Raw genomic sequence first — 24,624 nt, forward strand, 5'->3', positions numbered from 1 at the left:
TTGAGGTTACTGTGAACGGAGAGGATGGGGGGCCTGTTGGACAGAGAAGAGGCAGAAAGGGTGTACAGTACTGTGGGCATGTCTGTACTAAGCTAAGCTATATTTTCCCACAGCACTTAGCTGTTCATAGTAAACGCTTAACCTATAGATATCATTGAATCAACTATCAGGTAAAAAATTTCATTACAAAACCTTTCCCGCTCTTTCCATGGCAGGCTCAGAGGGTCCAGGAACAGAACTCTTTCTCACAACTTCCTCAGAACCGTGAGCCCCGTTAGAGCAAGATGATGAAGGAGAGAGGTCAGGAGTAAAGCCTGTTTTTGAGAAGAGAAGCAGATGCGGAGGGCAGGTGGAACCAGGCGCACGTTTGTGTGATAAACATGCAGGAGGAGCTGCATCTTCTTAGCGGCCATCAGGGTGCGGTGCCCGGCAGTGTGACTGCTGTACTTCCAGCCCCGGACCTAGCCTCTTTCCTAAGGGCCTGGCAGCAGCTGCTGTGAAAGGGAGCATTCTCAGGTGCGCCCTGGACCACCGCGGCTCATGATTGTCCTCTCGCAGACCTAGCCTTGCAACACGCAGCAGCGGCGCCCTCGTGCGGCCGCAGACAGCGGCGCTCCGGGAGATTGAGGGAGGGCTCCGGTGGGAAGCCGCGGGAACAAAGCATCTCTCGCGAGAACAAGGTCCTATTTGAGCGCATGCGCGAGCTAGTCACTTTCTTTTCCGGTTATCGCTGCGCCAGGCACCATGAGGTGAGAGTTACTCCATGCTATCCGCACTCATCCGCTCTGCCGGGTGACCCTGTGGGAAGGGAGACACAGCGAAATCGGAGGTCCTTGCTCCTTGCTTCGCTGAAGGGCGTTTGTTGTCAGGTTTCGGCCTTCAGGCCTGGCGTTCGACTTAGCGCGCCAAGCTTGGTCGCCTAAGTCGGGTGCCACTTCGGCGAGGTTTGCATCTGCTTCTTGGGTCCACATCGCCCCCCTTTGGTGGCCGGAGTCCCCAGGAGTCGGTCGTGGACCTTCCTCGCGTCTCTAAACATGAGGCTTCTGACCCCCGGAGGCAGTGGTCATGGCTCTCGGGTCCTGAGCGCTCGTCTTGTTTATCTCTTGCAGCAGCAAAGTCTCTCGCGACACCCTGTACGAGGCGGTGCGGGAGGTCCTGCACGGGAACCAGCGCAAGCGCCGGAAGTAAGCGCGGGCCTCCGCGGGCAGGGCGGGCTGGGCTGGGCCGGGGAGCCGCGGCCCCCGGCTAACTTTGTTCGCTCTCTAAGGTTTTTGGAGACGGTGGAGCTTCAGATCAGCCTGAAGAACTATGACCCACAGAAGGACAAACGCTTCTCGGGCACCGTCAGGTTGGCACCGTTCTGACCCCACCCAGCCCTCAGTGTCCCCGTGCCCGGCTCCTCCCTTCAGGCTCCTGTTGAGCCCGAGGCGGCGGGGCACGTGCGGCCCTGAAGTGCGTGGGTAGTTCAGACCCCCTGCTCCGGGCAGGCGTGGCTGGACGGACCCCCACCCTGGGTCTTAAAAGAAGAGGGGAGGCGTGGGGAGGCTTTGGCCGAACCCGCCGGCTAGTTTGAGAAGCCAGACTAGCTGCTGGTGAATGTGGACGCTCTGGGTAAGGCTCAGTGCTGTGGCGGTCCCAGACCCCTTCACCTGCACGTGGGACCCCGGGCTGCGCATGACCTGTTCTGTCCCCCTAACGCAGGCTTAAGTCTACTCCCCGCCCCAAGTTCTCCGTGTGTGTCCTGGGAGACCAGCAGCATTGTGATGAGGCCAAGGCTGTGGATATCCCGCACATGGACATCGAGGCACTGAAGAAACTCAACAAGAATAAGAAACTGGTCAAGAAGCTGGGTGAGCGGTTCCTCGTGTGATTTTTTGTATAAGTGTTGGGGTGGGGGCAGTTCTCGTGGGAGCGGTTTGTTATGAGTGGTCTTTCTGCCACTTAGATTTCAAAGTGCTGGAGTAAAGTCATAAAGATACAGTGACAGAAAGGATGTGCTGTGGTTGGCTAATGTGATTTTTTCTTATCTTGTTTTTGGCAGTTTACTGTTCATTTTGATGGTCACACCGATGGTATATGGAAGTTTCTGGGCCGGGGATTTAATTTGAGCCGCTGCATTTTGCTTCTTGACCCCCTGCCACAGCCCTGAATTTTTTTTTTTTTTTTTTGTCTTTTTGCCTTTAGTAGGGCTGCTTCCCACAGCACATAGAGGTTCCCAGGCTAGGGGTCTAATCAGAGCTGTAGCCGCCGGCCTACACCACAGCCACAGCAATGCGGGATCCGAGCTGCCTCTGCAGCCTACACCACAGCTCACAGCAATGCTGGATCCTTGACCCACTGAGCGAGGGCAGGGACCGAACCCGAAACCTCATGGTTCCTAGTCGGATTCATTAACCACTGCACCACAACGGGAACTCCCCCCCCCTTTTTTAATTTTTTTTTTTTAACGCAAGAAATGGATTTATTAAGATAGGACACTTGTAAGATGCAAGCGGGCAGGCAAGGAAGCTCTGCTTAATTTTTATTTTTAAGGGAAGCAGGCCAGGGAGTGGTTCTTAAGCAAGGTGACAGGTTAATCTTTGTTCTGTGATTTGAGCGTTTTACAGATTGAGACACTCCCTTCTTGTTTGTAGCTAGAAAGTTAGGAAGGCAGGATTTGAAGCCAGGCAGTCTTAACTGGAGTGACCATTTACCATTGCACCCTGGATTGTGTCACCCTGGGCTTCTGCTATTGGGTTTCATGTGATTGGAGCCAGTAAAAAGTCCTGAAGGTAGAGATACACTTAATAGAAGAGGTAGAGTACTGGATAGAGGCTGCTTCTGTGGTTGGTTCACAGCCCTGTTGGAGGTGGGTCTTCAGGGGCCAGGTCCTAATAAGCATCCCATGGATTCTTGTCTTTACCAGCCAAGAAGTATGATGCCTTTTTGGCTTCAGAATCTCTAATCAAGCAGATTCCACGAATCCTGGGCCCTGGCCTGAATAAGGCTGGCAAATTCCCTTCCTTGCTGACCCACAATGAGAACATGGTGGCCAAAGTTGATGAAGTGAAGTCCACGATCAAGTTCCAGATGAAGAAGGTGAGGGGGTCTGGTTGGTTGCATAAGCAGTGGTGATGTTGGCAAGGCCTTGAAGTTTACCCTCTTGTCTAAGTGGGAGCCCTGGTTTGAGCTTCTGTGGATACTTGGGGCTTGTGAGTCACTTAACAGGATTGCAGCTTTTCAGATGCTCTGGTTTTCACTGGAGTTGGGGGGCGGGGGGCAGGACATCTGGCTTGTAGGTGGGCTTGCTGTCCATACTAGACTCAGTCAAGTCACCAACCTGATTTGACCTCCTCACAGGTGCTGTGTCTGGCAGTGGCTGTTGGCCACGTGAAGATGACAGATGATGAGCTTGTGTACAACATCCACTTAGCTGTCAACTTCCTGGTGTCATTGCTCAAGAAAAATTGGCAGAACGTCCGGGCTTTGTACATTAAGAGCACCATGGGCAAGCCCCAGCGCCTATACTAAGGATCAACTCAATAAACTATATGCTAGTATTATCAGTGTCTCCTGTGGCTGCAGAGAGGGGTGTGCTTTGTGAGCTGACCCAGTGATGGGGTGGTTACTGCATACAAGGCAGGGATCTTTTGGACACTTAGAGGATGGTTAATCAGGATGAAGCTTTTCCAGTAACTTGGAGAGGAGCAGACCAGGGCCGGGACACCAGCTTGTACTCTTGCTGCCAGTTTCTTCTAGTAGAAAGGGAGATGGAAACTTTGAGGACCTTGACTCTGGCCCTTGGCAGCATGGTTAATCTGCTTCCCTGTATGCCAGCCTTTCTTGGAGTCTTTGTTTGGAGGGGTTTGTTTTTTTTGATCCCTGTAATTTATTTTGTGTCTTGGTCTGTAAAGAGCCCAAGGAGTGTTAGAAATGCTGTTGTGTTTTACTGGCCTTGGAGTTGGCTTCCTAAAATCTTCTGATTGGAGTGGTCCACTACCCTGAGAGGTTGGTTTAGTATTTGCTTGCCTGACACCCCCACCCCCCCTTTTTTTCTTTTTAGAGCTGCACCGGTGGCACATGGAAGTCGCCTGGATAGGGGTAGAATCTATCCCTAGAGCTACAGGTGCTGGCCTAGGCCACAGCAACGCAGGACCTGAGCTCTGTCTGCAACCTACACCACAGCTTGTGCCAACCCTGGATCCTTAACCCATTGATTGAACCCACATCTTCTTGGATACTAGTCAGGCTTGTTAGCACTGACCCACAGTGGGAACTTCCTTGACCCCAAATTGACTACCCTTTTGGAAGTTAGGAGTAGTGATTTATGAGTTATGATGTGAAGGTCTGATGATACTGTGATCTCTGGGCCCTGTAGATGCATTCTAGGGAGTAGAGCAAATGGGTGGAACCCCAGCTATAGAAACTTCCAGGCTCCTCCTTCTATGGCCTGAGAACTTAGGTTGCAGCTCCAGTGCAGTGTTGGTATGGTGGGAAATACCTGTGATTTTAACCTTCGACTTAAATCTGCTTCAGTTAACTTTGGTAAAAATAAGAACCAGGAGTTACTGTCATGGTTCAGTGGTTAACAAATCCAACTAGGAACCATGAGGTTGCAGGTTCAATCCCTGGCCTTGTTCATTGGGTTAAAGATCTGGTGTTGCTGTGAGCTGTGGTTTAGGTCACAGACATGGCTTGGAACGTTCATATGCCATGGGAGTGGCCCTAGTTAAGGTAAAAAGACAAAATAATCAGAGCTGAAAGGCTAATCCCTAGCGTGAAGTTGCTGAACCTTCCCAAAAGGAGCTTTATCTGTACTTGAATGGTCAAGAGTACAAGGTATTCACCAAAAGAATGTCATCTTGGAATTCTCTTCTGGTAGAAAGGGTTAAGGATCTGGTATCACTGCAGTAGCTGTAGTATAGGTTTGATCCCGGCCCAGGAACTTTATTTTAGCCTTCAGGTTAGTAACTGCAGAAACCAACTAATATCTGAGGATTTGGGTTCCATTCTGGCCTTACTCTTGTGTTAAAGGATCTGGCTTTGCCCTGAGGTGTGGTATGTTGCAAATGAATCCCTATCCTGGGAGCCTCCGTGTGCCATGGGTGCAGCCCTAAAAGACAAAAGTAACCTGGGCTTGTTGAACTATGTTCTCAACTGGTAAGGAGGGGACAAGCTGACTATAAAATTAGACACGTGGTGTTCCCATTGTGGCTCTGGTTAACAACCCAACTAGTGTCCGTGAAGATGCAGGTTTGATCCTGGTCCTTGTTCAGTGGGTTAAGGATCAGGTGTGGCTGTGGCTCCAATTTGACCCCTAGCCCAAGAACCTCCTGTGCCAAGGGTGTGGCCCTAAAAAGTAAAGAAAAATTGAGACACAAAAACTAGTTAGGACCCAATTTTATTGAAAGAAAATTGTATTCCCACGAAGAATGGGAAATATCAACCATGTTCAACCAGGAATTAAGTGATCTGAGATCTTTATAAAGAAAAAAGGCTGGGGTTCCCCGTGACCCAGTGGGTTAAGGATCTAGCATTGTCACTGCTGAGGTGTGGGTTCGATACTTGGCCCGGGAAATTCCACATGCCACAGGCACCACTTAAGAAAACTGATTTGATGACTAGAGGGATATAATACCAAAAAAGACAGTTCACAAGTCTGAACATTTTTGACATTCTTAAGAAAGCTGAGTACTGCCAGAGAAAAGACGTGAGATCCATCAGGCAAAGACCAAACAGGTCTCTGGTGCATGCTGAGGTGGGTCCTAGCAGCACCTCTGCAGCCAATCCTGAGAGCTGCAAGGAACACAAGCCCATGAGATAGAAGCAAGGGGTTCCAAGAGCCAGAGGCAGTTGTTTGCACCGCACTGGTGCTATTTCCTGAACAACGTAGTGGAGCAAAGTTTTCACAGAGTAGGTTTCTCGTGACCAGGTACATACTGTGTAGGAAGACCAGCCATGTGATCGCCTGTGGGCTGAGGACCCCCATTCCCTGAGTTTGAACCCTAGCTTCGCTGTTTAGGACCCATGAGAGCCTGGTGAGCCAGTCTATAACTTCAGAAAACTCAGAAGTACTACCTAAAAGCATGATGTGCTTTGCACAGTGCTAGGCACTCAATACGAGGGTTATAGGTATCAGCACATACATGGGTGTGCCAGGTCTGGTACACAGGTACTTTCAGACAGATTGGATGGATTGAATGGAGCCATGCGATCAGTGGTGCTGAATGGGGAGGACAAGTTGCCTAAAGAATCAGTCACCTGTTTGAAAAGAGCCAAGGATTGAAATTCTTAAAAATATCCGAGGGAGGAGTTCCCATCGTGGCTCTGTGGTTAATGAATCTGATTAGGAAGCATGAGGTTGCAGGTTCAATCCCTGGCCTTGCTCAGTGGGTTAAGGATCCAATCCCTGGCCTTGCTCAGTGGGTTAAGGATCCGGCATGGCTGTGAGCTATGGTGTAGGTCGCAGACCCGGCTTGGATCCTGTGTTGCTGTAGCTGTGGCGTAGGCCAGCGGCTACAGCTCGGATTAGACCCCTAGCCTGGGAGCCTCCACATGCTGCGGGTGTGGCTCTAAAAAGCAAAAAAAAAAAAAAAAAAAAAAAAAAGCTGTGGTACAGGTCACAGACACAGCTTGGATCTGGCATTCAACCCCTAGCCTGGAACCTCCATATGCAGCGGTGTGGCCTCCCCCCCAAAAAAAAAATTCTGAGGGAGTTCCCTCTGTGGTGCTGTGGGATAAGGACCTGACTGCAGCAGCAACATGGGTTCCATCCCCTACCTGGCACAGTGGGTTAAAGGATGCTGCGTTGCCACAGCTGTGGCATAGGTGGCAGCTGAAGATCACAGTCAATCCCTGGTCTGGGAACTTCCATACGCAATGGGTGTGGTCATTGAAAAAAAAGTTTCAAAAATGCTATGGGTATGTTTCAGAAATACTTGGGATTTCTGGATTTTTGGTTTGCATTGCCTGAATTGAAATCAAACCCATGCCACTTTATAAATCTATTAAGCCTTGCATACTGGGGTAAGAGTCCTTAAAAACCAAAAAACCAACTCTATTAAACCAACACAGGCTCGGCGCCTCCTGCTGGCCTGCCCTCTAGAGGCCACAGCACTAGAAGAGGGAGGAGTGGAAGGAGGCAGAACCGGGAAAAAGAGAACATGGTGATAGCAGACTGATTGGATTATATGAGGGTTGAGCTATTTTATTTTCGATTTTGTTTTGTTTTGTTTTTGGCCTTGCCTGTGTCAAATGGAAGTTCTAGGGCCCAGGATAGAACCCTCACCACAGCGGTGACAAGACGGGATCCTTAACCCTCTGCACCACAAGAGAACTCCAGGATTGAGCTATTTTAATCAAACCCCAGCCTCTAGGATGAGTAGCCTAAAGCTTAGTGTGCACCTGAGTTAGAATGGAGGGCTCAGATACCTGGGGAACCCCAAGGAAATAAAGTGGCCCCATGAAAACCCCAGGACAGTGCTCAGGCCTCAGAACTGGCAGAATGACGGCACTCTTCCCTGGGGACATCAGAGGGGAGAAACAGACAGGCGGAGGAAAGAGAGCTACCGAATCCTGAGCAGGGAGGGCAACTTCCAGGAGAAAGCTCTAGGCTTTGCGCTCACAAGACCCCTCTGTTTATCCTAGTTCCTTCCCTACTTTGGGACCTCAAACTGTATAGTTATCGCCCGCCTCTGTATCTGCTGTGTGTCGGGGTGGAGGGGGAGGCGAACAACAAGGACAGCCATGTTTCACTTGTTTTCTGGGTGAAAGACCTCGTTATCCTAAGAGAAATTACCTGAGGGCTGTTGACTCCAGGATGATGAAGGCAACAACCCACGTGATGATGATTCAAGTGCCGGGTAGGCGGAATCACCTATTTGCAGAGATTGGATTTTACATCCAGCCCTAGGCCTAGCACGTGATGGGTCCTTCATAAACCAGGATTCTTTCTCCTCTGGCTGGGGCTCCAGTTGCCTTCCCCATCCTGCAAATGACAGTCTGGGGTCCCTCCAATACTGCGGACCGAGACCAAAGGGCACCTGATTACTTAATAGAATGACAGGTGCCTGCACTTGAAATCAGGAAAATCAGGTCCAAAGCCTGGTGTTCGCCACTGACAGCTGAGTGAGAAGAGCATTTAACCTCAGGCTGGTTCCCCATCTGCAAAATTGTAGATTGGGGTGGGCCAGAATGATCTAGAAGTCTCTAGATTCTAGAATAGGGTTGTCAAATTTAGCAAATGAAAATACAGGATGCCCAGTTAAATTTGAATTTCTGGTAAACAACAAAAGTTCACAGAAGATACCACTCTCACAACCCACCCCCAACTCTGCGATCCCTCTGTGAGCACAGGCTGGCTCAGAGGGGAGAGGTTTGCCCAGGCAGACAGAAGCAGGTTGGAGTCTAGCTTTCCCCGCTAGTAGCCACCCACTTAGGACAGCACTCACAGTTGTTTTGTTTGTTTTAGGGCTGCCCCCACAGCATATGGAGGTTCCCAGGCGAGGGGTCGAATTGGAGCTGTAGCTGCCGGCCTACATCACAGCCACAGCCACGCGGGATCCAAACTGCATCTGCGACCCACACCACAGCTCACGGCAACGCCGGCTGGATCCTTAACCCCCTGAACAAGGCCAGGAATCAAACCCACATCCTCATGGATACTAGTCGGGTTTGTTAACCACTGAGCCATGACGGAAACTCCACAATTTTTTTTTAAGACCACACTAGTGGCATATGGAGGTTCCCAGGCTAGGAGTCGAATCAGAGCTATAGCTGTCAGCCTACACCAGTCACAGCAACGCCAGATCCAAGTCACATCTGCAACCTACACCACAACTCATGGCAACACCAGATCCTGAACGAGGCCAGGGATCAAACCCATGTCCTCATGGATACCAGCCGGGTTTGTTACCACCGAGCCACAAGGGGAACTATTTATTTTTAATGGCCGCACCCTCGGCTCACGCGAGTTTCCAGGATGGAATCTGAGCCATGGTTGCAGCAATGCCTGATCCTTAATGCCCTGCACCCAGTTGGGGATCAAGCCAGTGCCTCCACAGAGACCGAGCCGCTGCAGTCTGCTTCTTAACCCACTGTGCCACAGCAGGAACTCCAGCACTTACCTCTTTGAGGCTCTTTCTTCATATGTAGAGTGAGGAGAAGGCAGTGAGGACCAGTAACAGCCACTGTGGGCTATGGAGACTTAACAGGGGACTCACTTCCGTACTGAAGTCACCTGGGGCAAGTCATGTCCCTTAAAGAGACAACGCAGCATTAAGGCACTCAGGCCAGCGCTGCCACCTGACAGGAGGGGTGGGAGAAAGGTTGGAGTTGGCAAAGTTTTCACAGGACCCTTGAATCATATCTGTTTTGAGTGTGGGTAGTGCTCAGGGGACAGGGGTGTGTGTGTGTGTGTGACACACCAGGCCCTGATCCAGGAGGGGGGCCCCAAAGCTGTCCCAACCCAGAGGTCTGTTACACAACTGCTCACAGAACTAACCCACAAACAAATAACTTTAATTTTTTTTCTTTTTTTTTTTTTTTGAGCAGGAGCTGGGCCTCAAGAGCCCCTGCCCCAACCTTGCGCCACATTTATGATATAACCCATCACAGCTGGATTTAAAAAATACACAAAAAATATATAATATACATTATAAAACCTAGTTTGGGTCTGGAGGTGGCCTGAGCGATATGCAAACCGTGAGGACCTTCAGGAAGCTCAAGGGCGGAAGGGCGAGGAAGGGAAGGGACACAGTACTTCATGGGAAATTCATAAATACCCTGGGGCGGCTGGAGGACAAGGCTGGAGGGGCCTGGTGGGGGGGCAGCAGGGCAAAGATGAATCTTTAGTCCCAGAACCGGGCGGGGGGCTGGGCTCCAGGCCAGAGACTGAGGTGGGGAAACAGAAGGGGCCGGTGTCCGCCAGACACAAGTCTTAGCAAGAGAAAATGCCAAAGCTTCTGCCACCCCTTGTCCCCGTGCCGCTGCTCTGCCCAGGGGCTGGGGCTCTATCTTCCCATCTGACCCTCCAGCCTGTTTCTGAGCCTGGGCCTATCCCTGGGAGCCCGACCCCGGCAGGAGGCTGCCTGTGGCTGGGGACTGGGGATGGGGTCGGCCGCTTAGAGGTCCCCACACGGGACTCCTGAAGCCCCTGGCTGGACTGCCAGCTGCAGGGGCTCTGGGAGGTGGTGGTCTGTTCAGGCCCCCAGCCCCTCAGTGCAGACCCTCCCTCCCACCCCCTCTCCTGGAGGGTAGTGTGAACCTGGGCTCCGGAGACAGGTGGGCCCAGGCGGGGACTCCAACTCTGCCCCCCTGCCCCCCAGGCCCCTCCGCTGAGACTCGGACGGAGCCCCACGCTGGCCCCGCGGGGTCTGAGGGTGGCAATCGGCACGTGGGGCCTGCACCGGGCCTGGCACACGGCGGGCGCAGAGAGTGTGGGCCCCTCTCTCTTCTCAACCTGACCTCAGCTTGACCCTCTCCTTGAGGGGCCTCTGCACGGCGGCTCCCTCATCTCCATTCTGCCCTCAGAGCCCCCTGAGGGGCCCATGGCCTGAGCCCAAAGGTGTCCCCCTGTTCTTTGGAGGCTGGGCAGAGCCAGTGACGACGTCTTGGCCAGGCTGCCCCACGGCTGGGCCCTCCTCTTCTCCCTCAGTGAAAGCGCAGAACAGTGGCAGGGAGTGTGTGCAGGGTGGGTGGGGAGGCCTCCTGGGTCCTGGGCCTGAGGCCTGGCAGGCCGACGAGTCCTCGATCCTGGACCCCTGGGTGGGGGGCCAGGCAGGCGTGTGGAAAAGATGCTCGTCCCGGATTTGTGGGGGGCGCAGAGGGCGCCCTAGTCTTTGACGAGCTTGTAGACGTGGTGCTGGGCTCCATGCTCGCTGGTGGAGACTTCGAAGACGAAAGCAATGACTAGCAGGGTCTCCTGGGAGTCCCGGCTGGTGACCACCTGCGGGTCGGGTAGAGGCTGTGAGGTCAGGCCAGGGGCCGCAGGGCGTGGGGGCTGAACGGACCCTTTTCCTTTCTGGGGCTCAGTCTCCTCATCCGAGGAATGGGTCTGGCCACCCCCACTTGGAGGGCCCCCTGCCTGGGGACCTCCCGCAACCCCCGTGACCCCCATAGGCCCGCTGTCCCCACACCTGCAGGATGGTGAAGTTCTCCAGGACGCTGTTCATCATGTACTTCTCGGGCAGGTGCTTCAGCTTGTGGATGAAGTTGATCATGTACTCGCACATGGGCGAGCGGTGGATGCGGTACACGAAGCGCCCGTTCTCCAGCCTGGCGTACTCGGTCTGCGGGGAGCCGAGGGGAGGGCGTCACTCGGCCGGGCCGCTCCCGGCCCCCCGACCCCCCCCAGGCACTCCGGGCTCCCCCCAGCCGCTCGAGGGCCCCCACTCACCTCCACCTTCTCCACCACCTGCTTGCCGAAGGAGCACACCTTGGTGGAGACGCTGATGGTCATGCTCTCGGCCGAGCTGTACTGGGAGCTGACCCCGTAGAAGGCTCCAGGGCCCTCCTGGATGGTGCTGTTGAGGTCCGCCTGGAGGAGGAGCGGGGCATGAGGGGCCGGCCGCGGGGAGGGGTCCGTGGGGCGGGCCGGGCTGCACACTTGGGGGTGGGGGGAGTCAGCTCACCCAGAACTTGACGAGGAAGAAGGCATTAGGGGGCCCCTTCTCGTAGAGCTCCTTCAGGCCACCCTTCTTCTCGGGGAATTTGTCGTAGATCTGACGCACATCCACCGCCTCCAGGGGCGGGTCCGAGAAGGCGGGGTTGTCTGGCCGATGTGCACAAACAGGTGTTTGCTGTACTGTGGGGAGGGCCCAGGACAGGGTCAGGCGAGCGCGCGCGCGAGGGGCGGGTCCGGGCACTGCAGGGGGACTTCCGCCGCGCGCACGGCACCCCCCGCCCCCAATCCGCACGTTACCGTGTCGGGGTCTCGCTGCACCTCCATGAAGGCGGAATACTCGAGGAGCCGCAGCCTGGAGGAGGCGATGGTGCGGTCCTGCCACACGGGCGCGGAGGCAGCAGCTGAGGGGAGCGGGGCCAGGGGCTCGTAACCTGGGAGGACGAGGCGGGTGCGCGCTTACACACAGAGCTGCGCCCCCTCCCCGGGCCTGCAGAGCTTCTGGGCGAGTTGGAAAAACGGCGCCCCTTGAGGACAGGAATGCGGGCTGGATTTTGACCCTCCTGCCAGGTGTCTGTGCAGTGCACAACCTGCACCCCTGTGTGTGGTGGCCCTGGGAGTGGACATCAGTGGATTTTTCCTTATGTCACTATTAGTGTGTCCAAACAGAAAATACAGACAAAAAAGGAAAAATAAAAATTACCCAGAATCTCGGAGTTCCTGTCGTGGCTCAGTGGTTAACAAACCCGACTAGCATCCATGAGGACGCGGGTTCGATCCCTGGCCTCGCTCAGTGGGTTAAGGATCCGGCGTTGCCATGAGCTGTGGTGTAGGTCGCAGACTCGGCCCAGATCCCACATTGCTGTGACTGTGGCATAGACTGGGGGCTACATCTCCGATTGGACCCATAGCCTGGGAACCTCCATATGCCACCAGTGCGGCCCTAAGAAAGACAAAAAGACAAAAATTAAAAAAAATTACCCAGAATCCCAACACCTAGAGAAAGTAAAACTGAAGATTTTGGTGCATTTCCTTAGAATGCACTTTATGTATATATTATATTTGTGATATATTATAAACACATGCACACGCACATATATCAATGTAACACCTTTGGTGGTGTGTACTTGTAGCAGAGTTCTAGAACTAACATAGTAAAAGGTAAGGAGGGATTATTCCTGGCTTGTCCCACTTCCCTAAGGGTACCACACACTTCTTCCCAGCACACACACACACACACACAGTTGGGCCCCAGGTCTTCTGAGCAGAGGTGCAGGTGCCAAGGTAGGGAGGGGGTGATGGCTGCCTCGTGTGGGGAACTTACTGCTGAGTGTTGGCGGCAGGGGTGGCTGGACAGGGTAGGCTGGCTGTGCAAAGGGCTTGATGCTGCAGACAGGAGCACAGGCTAGTCAGAGTCACCCACTTGCCCACAGCCCAGTCACATGTGTCTCATCTGGGACCCCAACAGGGAGCCATCAGGTCTTTCTGCAGAGGCTCAAGATTTTTGTTTTCTTCACATTTTAACTTTTACGAAGTCCTGCTGCATCTTACAACTGATGTGCACATTTAATGCAGCGTTTCAAACCCCACAGTTTATTAAACTGAGCAGTTTATTAAACTGAGGGCAAGAGTCTTAGGAATAAAGTCATCTTAGAGTTGAAGGAGCCAAGCGTACTTTCCCTGACTTGTTGACTGAGAGACTGACTCAGAGATTAACTGAGTGAAAATTAACTGAAGGAAAGATGACAAGTGGTTCATGAATGAACAAACGCATGAATGAACAGACAGATGCATTAGCTCCCTCTCTCCCCCACCTCTCCCTCCCTCTCTCTCTCCCCCTCTCTCTTTCTGGCTGTGGCATAAAGTGGCCTGATGTGGGATCTCAGTTCCTAGACCAGGAATTGAACCCAGGGTGCAGGGGTGAGAGCACCAATTCCTAACCCCTAGACCACCAGGGCACTCCTGGCACCTTAGCTCTCTTAACTCCAACCCTCTAGTTTTGAACTAGGACCTTGCTTAGCTGTTGCTGAAACCCAAGTGGGAGGGAAAGTCCGGCATGGCTGCCCCGGAGAGGGGAAGAAGGGGGTGTGGGAAGGACATGCCACCATACTCACTCCTGAGAGGGTCCAGGCTGCTGTCCCAGGAGAGGGGGGCTGCTCCAGAACTGCAGAGATGCGACAAAGCTCAGGGCCCTTCAGTATGCAGGACTCCCACCCCCAGCCTGGCCGGCGCTGAAGGCACTCCCTCACCACAGCCCCACTTCCCAGGACCCCCGTACCCGTGAGGAAGTGGAGAAGACGGCCTGGGGCAGAGGGGAGGGTGGGCTGAACTTGTTCTGTAGGACGCTGGCGGAGACAATCTGGGCCGAGGACATGGACGCCATGCTCTGGAGGGCTTTGTCCTTGGAGACCTGGTCCTGGGGAGGGGAGGAGCCATATGAGGCCCAGGCCAGGCCGGGCCAGAGACAGGACGAAGCCTGGCCTGGGGGGCGTCCTCCCAGGCCCTGCTCCTAGGGGGACATCACTCCTCTGACCACAATCCATAGTAAGAAATCGTATTTTAAAATTTTATTCCAGGAGTTCCCGTCGTGGCGCAGTGGTTAAGGAATCCGACAAGGAACCATGAGGTTGCAGGTTCGGTCCCTGCCCTTGCTCAGTGGGTTAAGGATCCGGCTGCCGTGAGCTGTGGTGTAGGTCGCAGACGCGGCTCAGATCCCACGTTGGTGTGGCTCTGACATAGGCCGGTGGCTACAGCTCCGATTAGACCCCTAGCCTGGGAACTTCCACATGCCGCGGGAGCGGCTCAAGAAAAGGCAAAAAGACAAAATAAATAAATAAAAAGTAAAATAAAATTTTATTCCATAACCCAGTATATACCAAAATATTCCCCCTTATTTTGTGTGTCACACATTCTCATATTTTCTATTTCATCGGTGGTTTTCAAAGCATGGTCTGGACCAACAGCACCTGGAAGCTTGTTGGAAATCAAATTCTCAGGCCCCAGCCTAGACCTACTGAATCTGAAATTCTGAGGACAAGGCCAGGAAATCTGGCTTCATAAGCTCTCCAGATGACTCTGACGCATGCTAAAGGCTGAGAACCACTATAAGCCATTTCTTAAAAAACGCTGTTTGGGGAATTCCCATTGTGGCTCAGTGGGTTAAGAACACGACTAGTATCCATAAGGATGGGGTTCAATCCCTGGCCCCTGAAAGTGGGTTAAGGATCTGGCATTATGGATTCCCATTGTGGCACAACAGAAAACAAATCCTACTAGGAGCCATGAGGTTTCAGGTTCAATCCCCTGGCCTTACGCAGTGGGTCAGCTATCCGGCGTTGCCAGGAGATGCGGTGTAGGGCAAAGATGCAGCTTGGATCCTGAGTTGCTGTGGCTGTGGTGTAGGCCAGCTCCGATTAGATCCCTAGCCTGGGACCCTCCATATGCCACAGGTGCAGCCCTAAAAAGACAAAAGACAAAAAAAAAAAAAAAAAAAAGGATCTGGCATTGCAGCAAGTTATGGTGTGAGTCACGGATGCAGCTTGGATCTCAAGTTGCTATGGCTGTGGTGTAAGGTCTCAGCCACAGCTCCAATTTGCTCCTGAGCCTGAAACTGCCATATGCAGCAGGTGTGGCCATTTAAAAAAGAAGAAGCTGTTTGCAAGCCTATTACATTGATTTCACAGTTTATAATTTGAAAATCCTGTATTAGGTGCCCCTCCACTGCCCCCCACCCCCTGCCCCCCTCAGGAGGGGCAGTGCTACTTACCAAGTTCATGGCCTGTGGAAGAGAAAGAGGATGGATTAGAAGAGACACAAAGGAGGGCCATGAGGGTGGGGGGCATGACCTTTCCACTTCCCTCAGTTCCTGGGGAGCCCAGGTAAGTTCAGAGGCAGCTTCGGACCCTCCCCCAGACCCACTGGCACCCAGAGGGAGGGTGTGCCAGCTGGCAGTGTTCAGAAAGGGTAGGATGAGGGTGGAGGGGCGGGGCCCTTGGGTCTGTCCATGTCCGCCGGAGCTGTGCTACAGGCGTGGGGGCCGGGGTGGGAGCCCAGTCTGCTGGGCAGCTGTGGCTGGGAGACGAAAATGCAGCCTACAGGGACCCCAACCTGGTGTGGGGCCAGGTACCCCAGGCTCTGAGATCCTCAGCCGCAGAGCAGCCAGGATTGCGACTTGCCATAACAGCCCCTCCGGCCAGTACCCGCCCCCGCCACCAGCAGCTCCTCCCTCCCTGTCCACCTGAAGACCCCATGCAATGAGCAAGCAGCAATTAGGAGGAAGGAGAAAAAGAAAACGGAGGAGAGGTGGGCCTTAGTGGCCCCCAGGTGGGCTTCCTCTCCCTCACTGGCAGGCTGGCTGTCCCCTTGGGCTCCTGCTTAGTCTCCAGGGGCTGTGACCCTGAGTAGCCTGAAGAACCTCTGGGCTGTTTCTGCTGCTTGTATTTCTGAGACAAACCCCCAACCTACAACCGCCACCCCCCATAGCCATAGCTCCTCAGCCCCTTTCCTGCCCCAGGCTGGGGTCAGAGAGCAGCCTCAGGCCTGGGCAGGGCCAGGCCAAGTGGCAGGGGACCCCATACCTTCAGCTTGGATTGAATCTCCCGAGATTTCCGCCTGGCTAGAACCTGTAAGTGGCTAGAGACCTGTAGAGAGAGAGAGAGAAAGAAAGAAAAGGAGCAGAAAGAGCAGAAGAGGCAAGAACAGAGCTTCAGCCAGAGAAGAGGCACAGAGGGCTGGAGAGCCAGCCAAGGCAGAGCCTGCGCCGTGCAGCCAGCAGTGGAGGCGCCGGGAGTGAGGAGCCGAGGAAGGGCTGGTGGCCCCGTCAGGCGCCCTACGTACCTTGATGCCAACCTGGTACTCGCGCACCTTCTTCCGAGCTAGAACCTGTATGTGGCTGGACACCTGGGGCCGCCCCGCGCCCGGCCAGAGAGGAAAACACAGACAGTGAGGAGGCACAGCCTGGAGTGGCCACGGGCAAGGAGCATCCTAGCCCTCATCGCTGGGACCGAATGAGAGTGGGGGTACTGTGGGGCCCCTGTGGGCAGACACCCCTTAGCACTGCAACTCTGCTCTCTTCTTGGCCAAGGCCTTTTTTTGTTTTGTTTTTTAGGGCCATAGCTGAGGAATATGGAAATTCCCGGACTGGGGCTTGAATTGGAGCGGCAGCTGCCGGCCTACGCCACAGCCACGGCCACACCGGAGCTACACAGCAACACAGCATCCTTGAACTGCAGCTTGTGGCAACGCCAGATCCTTAACCCACTGAGTGAGGTCAGGGATTGAATCCGAATTCTCAAGGATAATATGTCCGGTTCTTAACCCGGTGAGCCACAACAGGAACTCCTTGGCCTTGTCTTGATCAAGAGCCTACAGTGGACCACAATGTACGGTTGCACAAGATGTTCACCGCATAAGAGTACCTGGCTCAGTGAGGGCTAAAATTTAGCCCAAGCTCTGCTGGCCAAGCTATGTGCCCTGGTGCAGGGGTCCACCTACACTGGAGGAAGAGAGACCCGGGAATCCAAGATGGCATTGGTTGTAGCACCGAAGGATAAGCTCCTGGATGTCAAAACGGGGGAGTTGCCAAGCTGGATACTGATGTGGCATCTCACCCCTCTCACCCCTAAAGGCATTGTTGGAGCATTTCAAGACATTACTACTGACGTAAAGAAAGGGCGTGTCGCCGGGCTTTCTGTGGTGCTGGCAGCTTATGTGCTTTTCAACTACTGTTCCTATAAGGAGTTCAAATATGAGGAGCCATGCCAGTGCCACTGAAGAGGCCCTGTGTGGAGGCTGCACTCTGCGTTCCTGACTGTGACCTTTGTCCAGCACCCTTGAATCCTTTCATATTCTTTTTTTTTTTTTTTTTTATTTTCCCACTGTACAGCAAGGGGGTCAGGTTATCCTTACATGTATACATTACAATTATATTTTTTCCCCCACCCTTTCTTCTGTTGCAACATGAGTCTCTAGACAAAGTTCTCAATGCTATTCAGCAGGATCTCCTTGTAAATCTATTCTAAGTTGTGTCCTTTCATATTCTAATTGAAAAGTAATACCCAATAAATTTTTAAAAATTAATGGTTAAATTTTCTTTAAAAAATTTGTTTAAAAAAAAAAAAACCCAGGGAGTTCCCTAAGTGGCTCAGCGGTTAACGAACCCAACTAGCATCCATGAGGATGCAGGTTTGATCCCTGGCCTCACTCAGTGGGTTAAGGATCCGGCATTGCCATGAGCTGTGGTGTAGGTCACAGACGTGGCTCGGATCCCAAGTGGCCGTGGCTGTGGTGTAGGCCGGTGGCTACAGCTCTGATTGGACCCCTAGCCTGGGAACCTCCATATGTCAAGGATGCAGCCCTAAAAAGATAAAAAAAAAAAACCCAAAAACAAAAAACAAAAAACAGAGTTTCCATGTGGCTCATCGGGTTAAGAACCCAACATAGTTTCCCTTAGGATGCAATCCCTGGCCTCGCTTAGTGAGTTAAGAATCCGGCCTTGTCACAGCTGTGGCTCAGATTCAGTTCCTGGCCCTGGAATTCCCACATGCCGTGGGTGCAACCAAAAAAAGAAAAAAGAAAAAATTACAGATGATGTACAGAGAGGTTAAGCAACTTATCCAAGGTCATAGAGCTAAACCCAGGTGGCCTGACTCCAGAGCCCACTTGGCCACTGCTAATAGCCCCTTAACCCAGAGGACTTTTTCCAAACAGTCAAATCTGTGACAGCTGAAAGTCACATGGGACTTAATCCTAATGTAATATTTAGCTGTGTTTTCAATATGGAGGCATTGTATTTGCTATGCATTGCTGCATGTGGCCGTTTAAAAAACCCCAAACTGCATTTTTTTAAAACCAAAAGTTGTTGTACAGCAGAAATTATCACAACATTGTAAATCAACTACACTTCAATAAAACTTTTAAAAATGGGGAAAAAAAGGGGGTAAAATTCAAACTGCCAAAAAAACATTGCAAGTCAGCTGGCTGCTTTTTGCATGACATGTAAAGACATGCCTCATCCTCACAACCAGAGCAGGGTCCCCCTTTAAGGAGATATTAGACATCACAGTTCCCTCTGGCCATGCCCACGGCAAGCAGGCTTTCCTGGGCCAGGGATGAACCACAGCACCTACTGAGCCACAGCAGTGACAATGCTGAATCATTAACCACTAGGCCACCAGGGAACTCCAGACGTCAGAGTTCTAATAAAGAATAAAGTTAAATGGAGTTCTCTTGTGGCACAACAGGTTAAAGATCAGGCCGCTGCTATGGTGTGGGTTCGATCCTTGGCCCAGTAACTTCCACATGCCACTGACAAAAATCTAAGTTAGAGGAGTAATGTCCTTGCAAAATGACAAAGGGCCAGAGGGTTTTGTTTGTTTGTTTGTTTAGGGCCGCACACATGGCATACGGAAGCTCCCAGGCTAGGTGTCAAATTGGAGCTGCAGCTTCAGGCCTACACCATGGACACAGCCACGCCAGATCCAAGCCGCATCTGCAACCTACACCACAGCTCATGGCAACGCCAGATCCTTAACCCACTGAGTGAGGCTGGGGATTGAACCCCCATCCTCGTGGATACTAGTCGAACCCGCTGAACCATAACAGGACTCCAAGGCCAAAGGTTTTTAAAAACCTGAGTTTGCTGACAGCTGGTTTGTAAAATATCATCGTACTACCAGCATTCTGGGGATAGCTGACCAGGAGCAGGTATGATGCTGACCCAGAATTATGAGGCTCTGCTTCCCTCTCTGGGCCTCACTTAAAGATTCCTTGGTCCCCTCCCCCTCTGACAAACAGGATCCTGTGAACACATCTTCTGGGTGAAGCAGGACGCATGGAGAGAGCATCCTTCCCCTGTGCCTAGGGGGGTCTTCCGTTTACAATGACAGTAGTAATAATAGCAAGAGTGAAGGCAAATTCTTGCACAGTGCTTGCTCTGCTGTACATATTATCTAACTGAACAGCCAAGGAACAGGGCTAACGAGTCAGTATTCCTTCTGCGGCCCCAGCCTGTCTGGTTCCCTGCTGAATCCCCTGTGCCTAGAACACAGTGGTATGTCAATCATTTGCTAAATGGATACACGCTATAGAACATGAGAGGGCGCAGGGAGAGTGGTTAAGAAAGGCCTGAACAGGAGTTCCTGAGGTGGTGCAGGGGAAACGAATCCAACTAGGAACCATGAGGTTGCGGGTTCAATCCCTGGCCTCACTCAGTGGGTTAAGGATCCGGCGTTGCCGAGAGCCATGGTATAGGTTGAAGACACAGGTCAGATCAAGTGCTGCTGTGGCTGGGGCATAGGCTGGTGACTACAGCTCTGATTTGACCCCTAACCTGGGAACTTCCATATGCCGAGGGTTCGGCCCTAAAAAGCAAAAAAAGTAAGCTGATCAATGAGGGAGTGTTTCTGCTCCCACACCAGGGTGGGTGGACCCAGAACTGCCCTTTGAGACAGTGGAGTGGGATGGGTCAGGCTTGTCATAAGCACAGTGGGGGCTTCGGGGGGCAGGGGGAGGTTGCAGGGCCCAAATCTCACTCAGACAGGGAGGTTTAGGGTGCTGAGGGCCAGAGCGGCCCTCTGCATCCTCCAGGTACCGGTGTCCAGCCCGTCTCTCTCCTAGGCAACCCCCGGGCTCCCTTCAGCTTCTCCCCCTGGACTGGAAGCCACCCAATCATCTCTCAAAGCACCAGTCTCTCCCGTCCTCACCACAGCTACCCTCACCACTGCCCTGCCCAGGCCACCACCACTGATCTGTCCCTGCCTCGGCCTAGCTCACTCTAATCCTTTGCCTGGGGTGCTGCAGGGCCAACATTCCTTGACAGCCACTCCCTGGTCTATTCCCTTCCCTGGCCCCCAGCCGCCCCCGGGGAAACCTGTCCCTCAGGCCTCCGGCCAAATCTTTCAGCGGCCTCAGCTTTCCCCACCCTCCCTCCACACTCCACATGGCTAACTGAAGGCTCGTTCCTGCCCAGTGGGCTGAATCCTGCATCCCCCACCCAGCAGAGTGACCTTAGGAAGTTTTTAACTTCCCTGTGCCTCGGTTTCCTCATCTGTAAAATGGAGATAATTACTGTGCCTATTTTGTAAGGTTGCTATGAGGAAGTGGTTTTTTTTTGGTCTTTTTAGGCCTGTACCAGCGGCGGATAGAAGTTCCCAGGCTAAGGGCCGAATCCAAGCTACAGCTGCCGGTCTACACCACATCCACAGCAATGACGGATCCTTAACCCACTGAGCAAGGCCGGGGATCGAACCCGCTTCCTCATGGATCCTAATCGGGTCTGTTACCACTAAGCCATGACAGGAACTCCTGCTATGAGGATTAAAGAAATTAATAAAGTAAATCCTCTCCTTTTTCCTGCCTGGCTACATCTGTTTCCTGGGCCAGGGATCAAACTGGAGCCACATCAGTGACAATGCAAGATCCTTAACCACAAGGTCACCAGGGAACTCCAATCCTACTCCTCCTCCTTCTCCTTCTTTTTTTTTTTTTTTTTTAAGGGCAGCACCTGTGGCATATGGAGGTTCCCAGGCTAGGAGTCAAATCAGAGCCACAGCCTCCGGCCTATGCCACAGCCACAGCCACTCCAGATCCAAGTTGCATCCACGAGTTTGCAGCCATGTATGCCTGATCCTTAACCCACTGACCGAGGTCAGGGATCGAACATTCATCCTCATGGACACCATGTCAGGTTCTTAACCCACTGAGCCACAATGGGAAATTCTCTTCTTCCTTTTGTTTTTCTGAGCCCATGGCATGCAGAGGTTCCTGGGACAGGGATTGAACCTGAGCCACAGCAGTGTTCCAAGCTACAGTGTCTCAACCTGCTGTGCCTCCCCCTATTCCTTCTTTTCTTCTTTTTTTTTTTTTCCCTTTTTTGTATTTTTAAGGCCACACCAGGGGCATATGGAGATTCCCAGGCTAGGGATCAAATCAGAGCTACAGCTGCCAACCTATGCCACAGCCACAGCAAGGCAGGATCCGAGCCTCGTTTGCAACCTACACCACAGCTCACGGCAACGTTGGACCCTTAACCCACTGAACGAGGCCAGGGATCGAACCCACATCCTCATGGATTCTAGTCCCCCCCCATTCCTTTTTAAAAATGCATCTTGAGTGTTATCTCCTCCAGGAAGCCCTCCCAGCCCTCCCTCCTTCCTTTCCCTGCCTGGTCTGGGTTGGATGCTGGTCTGATAGCACACACCCCCATCTCAGCCTTGCTGCCCTGCCCTGCACTCACCCATCTGTCCATCTGTCTCCCTGACCAGTCAGTGAGCCACTCAGGGCAGTGACCATGCAGCTGCCACAGCTGCCCCGTGGGGCTTATCTGTGGCCCCTGAACCAAAGGCTTGGGTGTGTGGGGCGCCGTCAGGGAGGACAGGGACCCTTTCTCTAAGTGGTGGGGAGAGTGACTGGGCAGCTTGGGGGAGTGTGAAGTCACCTGGGAGAAGAGGGGAGCGGGCCGGGCAAGGGGGCTGCTTGGAGGAGGTGGGCAGGGCCATGGGTTACCTGGGCCAGCAAGGGCCCGAAGGAGGCAGAGGAGAGCCTGTGAGGGCAGGGGGGACACAGCATGAATCATCTCTTACCTGTTTTCTTGTCCTGGTCTTTCCTGTCCTCAATTTAATATAGCGTGCGATCAACTCATTGCGACCTAGATTGGGGTGAGAGAAAAGATGGGGAGTGGGCAAAGGGGGGAGCTGGTGGCCAGAGACCCCCCACCAGCTAGAAACCATACCAGGCTCTTCCCCCTTCACACACGGCTCTTCTGTCCCCTCCCCACTCTCTTCACTCCAGGCCCCCAAGGGGCACAAGCAGGGCGGGTGAAGGGAAGTCCCAGGGTTCCCCCCACCACCCAGGACCTGGGGGGGCTGCCCACTGGGGGAGGGGCAGCCAGGCAGGAGGAGGGAGGGTGCAACAATGTCAGGCGGCCTGACAGGTTTCTCCGCCAGACGGACAGGGGCAGGTGTGGCCTAAAGGCAGCAGGACAGCTGGGCCCCTCGCTCCCAGCCCCCAGCAGTTCCTCCTTTGCTGTCACCAGCTCCAAACCTCTGAGTGTAAGAGTCTGCATGTGTGATCGAGGCCTGCCCGGGAGGGGGGCGTCTCGGCTCACATCTTGTGTCTACAAGAGCTCTGGCCTGGGTTCCTGTCCTAGCTGTCCCTGACCCCTGGACAAGTCCCTTCCCTTCTCTGGTGAAACGGGCAGGAAGGACCAGATGATCTCCAACACGCCTCCTACACTGAAGGGCTGGGTCAAGATGTGTCAGTGAGTGGGCCACTGTGTCCTTGAGCCTGTCACCCCCATGTCACTGGTTACCAGTGTCTCTCCCGCCCTGTGAGGGATAGCCCAGCCTGTCAGCCTTGGGGTGGGGGGCTCTGCTCAGCAGCACGGACCCTCTGAGGTTCAGAGGCTGGCCAGCGTCTGGGGACCTTGGCCCACAAAGGTGGGTGCTTGGGACAGGTGGTGCAGCACATGTCGGCATCCTCACGGTGTACACCTCTCACCCCCAAATTTGGGCCCCCTGCCCCCCCAACCCCACAGCCTCCCCAGAATGACCACATTCTCCAAATTCCTCTTCCATGACAGAACCAGCCCCACTGCCCCTCCCTTCCTGCCCGCCCCCCTCCACCCCACCCCTTCGCCCTGTCTAAAAATACTCCAGTGGGGCTGCCCCAGCCATCTGGGAAGTAGCAGGCGGCCCCCACCCTCTGGAAGGCACCCTGGGACAGGAGTGGGGCTCCGGTGCTAGGGGTGGCCGTGGCACAGTGGATGGCGCAAGGGACATGGGGCAGCCCAGCTGTTCTCCTTCCTGCACCCGCCACGGTGCTGGGAGGGGACCGGCTGAGGGCCGGCCCCACTCAGCCATAGGCCGTCAGGGAGGGTTGCAGGGAGCTGGCAAGAAGCCAGGCCCAGAAGGGTTGAGTTATCCCAAAAATGCAGCCCTGGGAGAGCCCTCTCTGGGCAGGACCAGAGGGGGCCACTCCCTTCTGGAGGCAGGAGGTGAGCAAGGTGGCAAAGCAAGGGGCCAGCAGAGCAGGAGATGTGGGAGAGGGTGAGAGGAGCGAGGGAGTATCCCTCGCCATCTTCCCAGGGTGGGTGCAGGCCTCCCGCCATCCTGCAGCCCCTCCCTCCCGCCCACACGCTGCAGGGGACTCGCCAGTGGGACACCCTGCTCCACGCGGGGACTCCCACCCCTGGGGCTCCCCCGCGTCCTCCTGAGAGGGGCCCTCTCCCAGGGCCCAGCCCGGGACACACTGGACTGACCCAGTTTCGCGGGCCCACTGAGTCACCCTGAAACCTCCCGGCCGGCAGGGGCGAGGAGAGGAGGAGCAGACGGGGGTGTCGCGTGTGGGCTGCGCTCTGGCGGAGGGGGCAGGCCTGGCCTGTTTATGAGGAGGATCCAGACACGCAGGCTCACACGCCCAGACTCGCCCGCCCGCGGACGGCTGGAGGGAGGGCGGCCTCTCGGGACTTCGCCAAACCGGTCCGGCGAGGGGGCAGAGAGCAGGAGGAGGGGCCGGGGCGGGCCAGGCGGCCTCCCCGCGGCCAGCCCAGGGTCCCCGGGCCTCCCCGCACGCACCGTACATCTTGCCCTCGTCCGACAGGATGATCTTGCGGCGGCCGCAGGGTGGGTAGATGGCCAGGGCCTCCTGGAAGCTCTGCTCGATGTCCGGGCTCCACACGCCCTCCGCGTCGTTGTCCAGCCCCTTGTCCAGGCCCTCGGGCCCATCCTCCCGGGCCTCCCCGGGGCTGCTGCTGGCATTCCAGCTGTTGGACGCTATTGTGCTGGTTGCTCTGGGCTCCGGGCCTGAGCCCACTGGGCAGCCTGAGCCTGGGGGGCAGATGCAGAGGGATTAGGGCCAGGGTCCTCCCAGACCACAGCAATCTCCCAGCCCAGGGGCAGGCGCTCCAGGCTGGGGTGGAGGCAGCGGGAGGATATGTTTAGTCAGGGCTGTGTGACCTTGGATGAGGTACTAAACCTTCCTGAGCCTCTGGAAAGCAAAGGGTCTCCCTTGAGGTTATGAGGGTTAAA

At 54.2% G+C, this 24,624-nt stretch overlaps 2 protein-coding genes and 1 pseudogene across 3 annotated transcripts; 2 read left to right on the top strand and 1 right to left on the bottom strand.

The window, feature by feature from the left end:
• Positions 684–3,545, top strand: RPL10A (ribosomal protein L10a). 2 transcript variants are annotated; one of them, NM_001097477.2, is made up of 6 exons: positions 684–749; positions 1,110–1,184; positions 1,268–1,348; positions 1,702–1,850; positions 2,906–3,078; positions 3,340–3,545. In NM_001097477.2, the coding sequence occupies exons 1-6, from the start codon at positions 745–747 to the stop codon at positions 3,508–3,510; spliced, it is 654 nt and encodes a 217-aa protein (NP_001090946.2). In that variant the 5' UTR covers positions 684–744; the 3' UTR covers positions 3,511–3,545. The 2 variants fall into 2 exon arrangements, with proteins under 2 accessions (NP_001090946.2, XP_020953511.1); XM_021097852.1 differs by having other exon boundaries at positions 717–749; positions 1,113–1,184; positions 3,340–3,542.
• On the bottom strand, positions 10,811–24,373 carry TEAD3 (TEA domain transcription factor 3). Its single transcript, NM_001037966.1, is given in 13 exon segments — positions 10,811–10,924; positions 11,115–11,267; positions 11,375–11,515; positions 11,610–11,747; positions 11,750–11,782; positions 11,900–12,033; positions 12,924–12,985; positions 13,714–13,763; positions 13,878–14,015; positions 15,366–15,377; positions 16,436–16,498; positions 22,180–22,244; positions 24,172–24,373. Coding segments are annotated over 13 exon segments (1,305 nt in total).
• LOC110261507 lies at positions 17,123–17,728 on the top strand (annotated as a pseudogene).

This window comes from Sus scrofa, chromosome 7 (assembly GCF_000003025.6).
Source record: "Sus scrofa isolate TJ Tabasco breed Duroc chromosome 7, Sscrofa11.1, whole genome shotgun sequence".
Lineage (NCBI taxonomy): Eukaryota > Metazoa > Chordata > Mammalia > Artiodactyla > Suidae > Sus > Sus scrofa.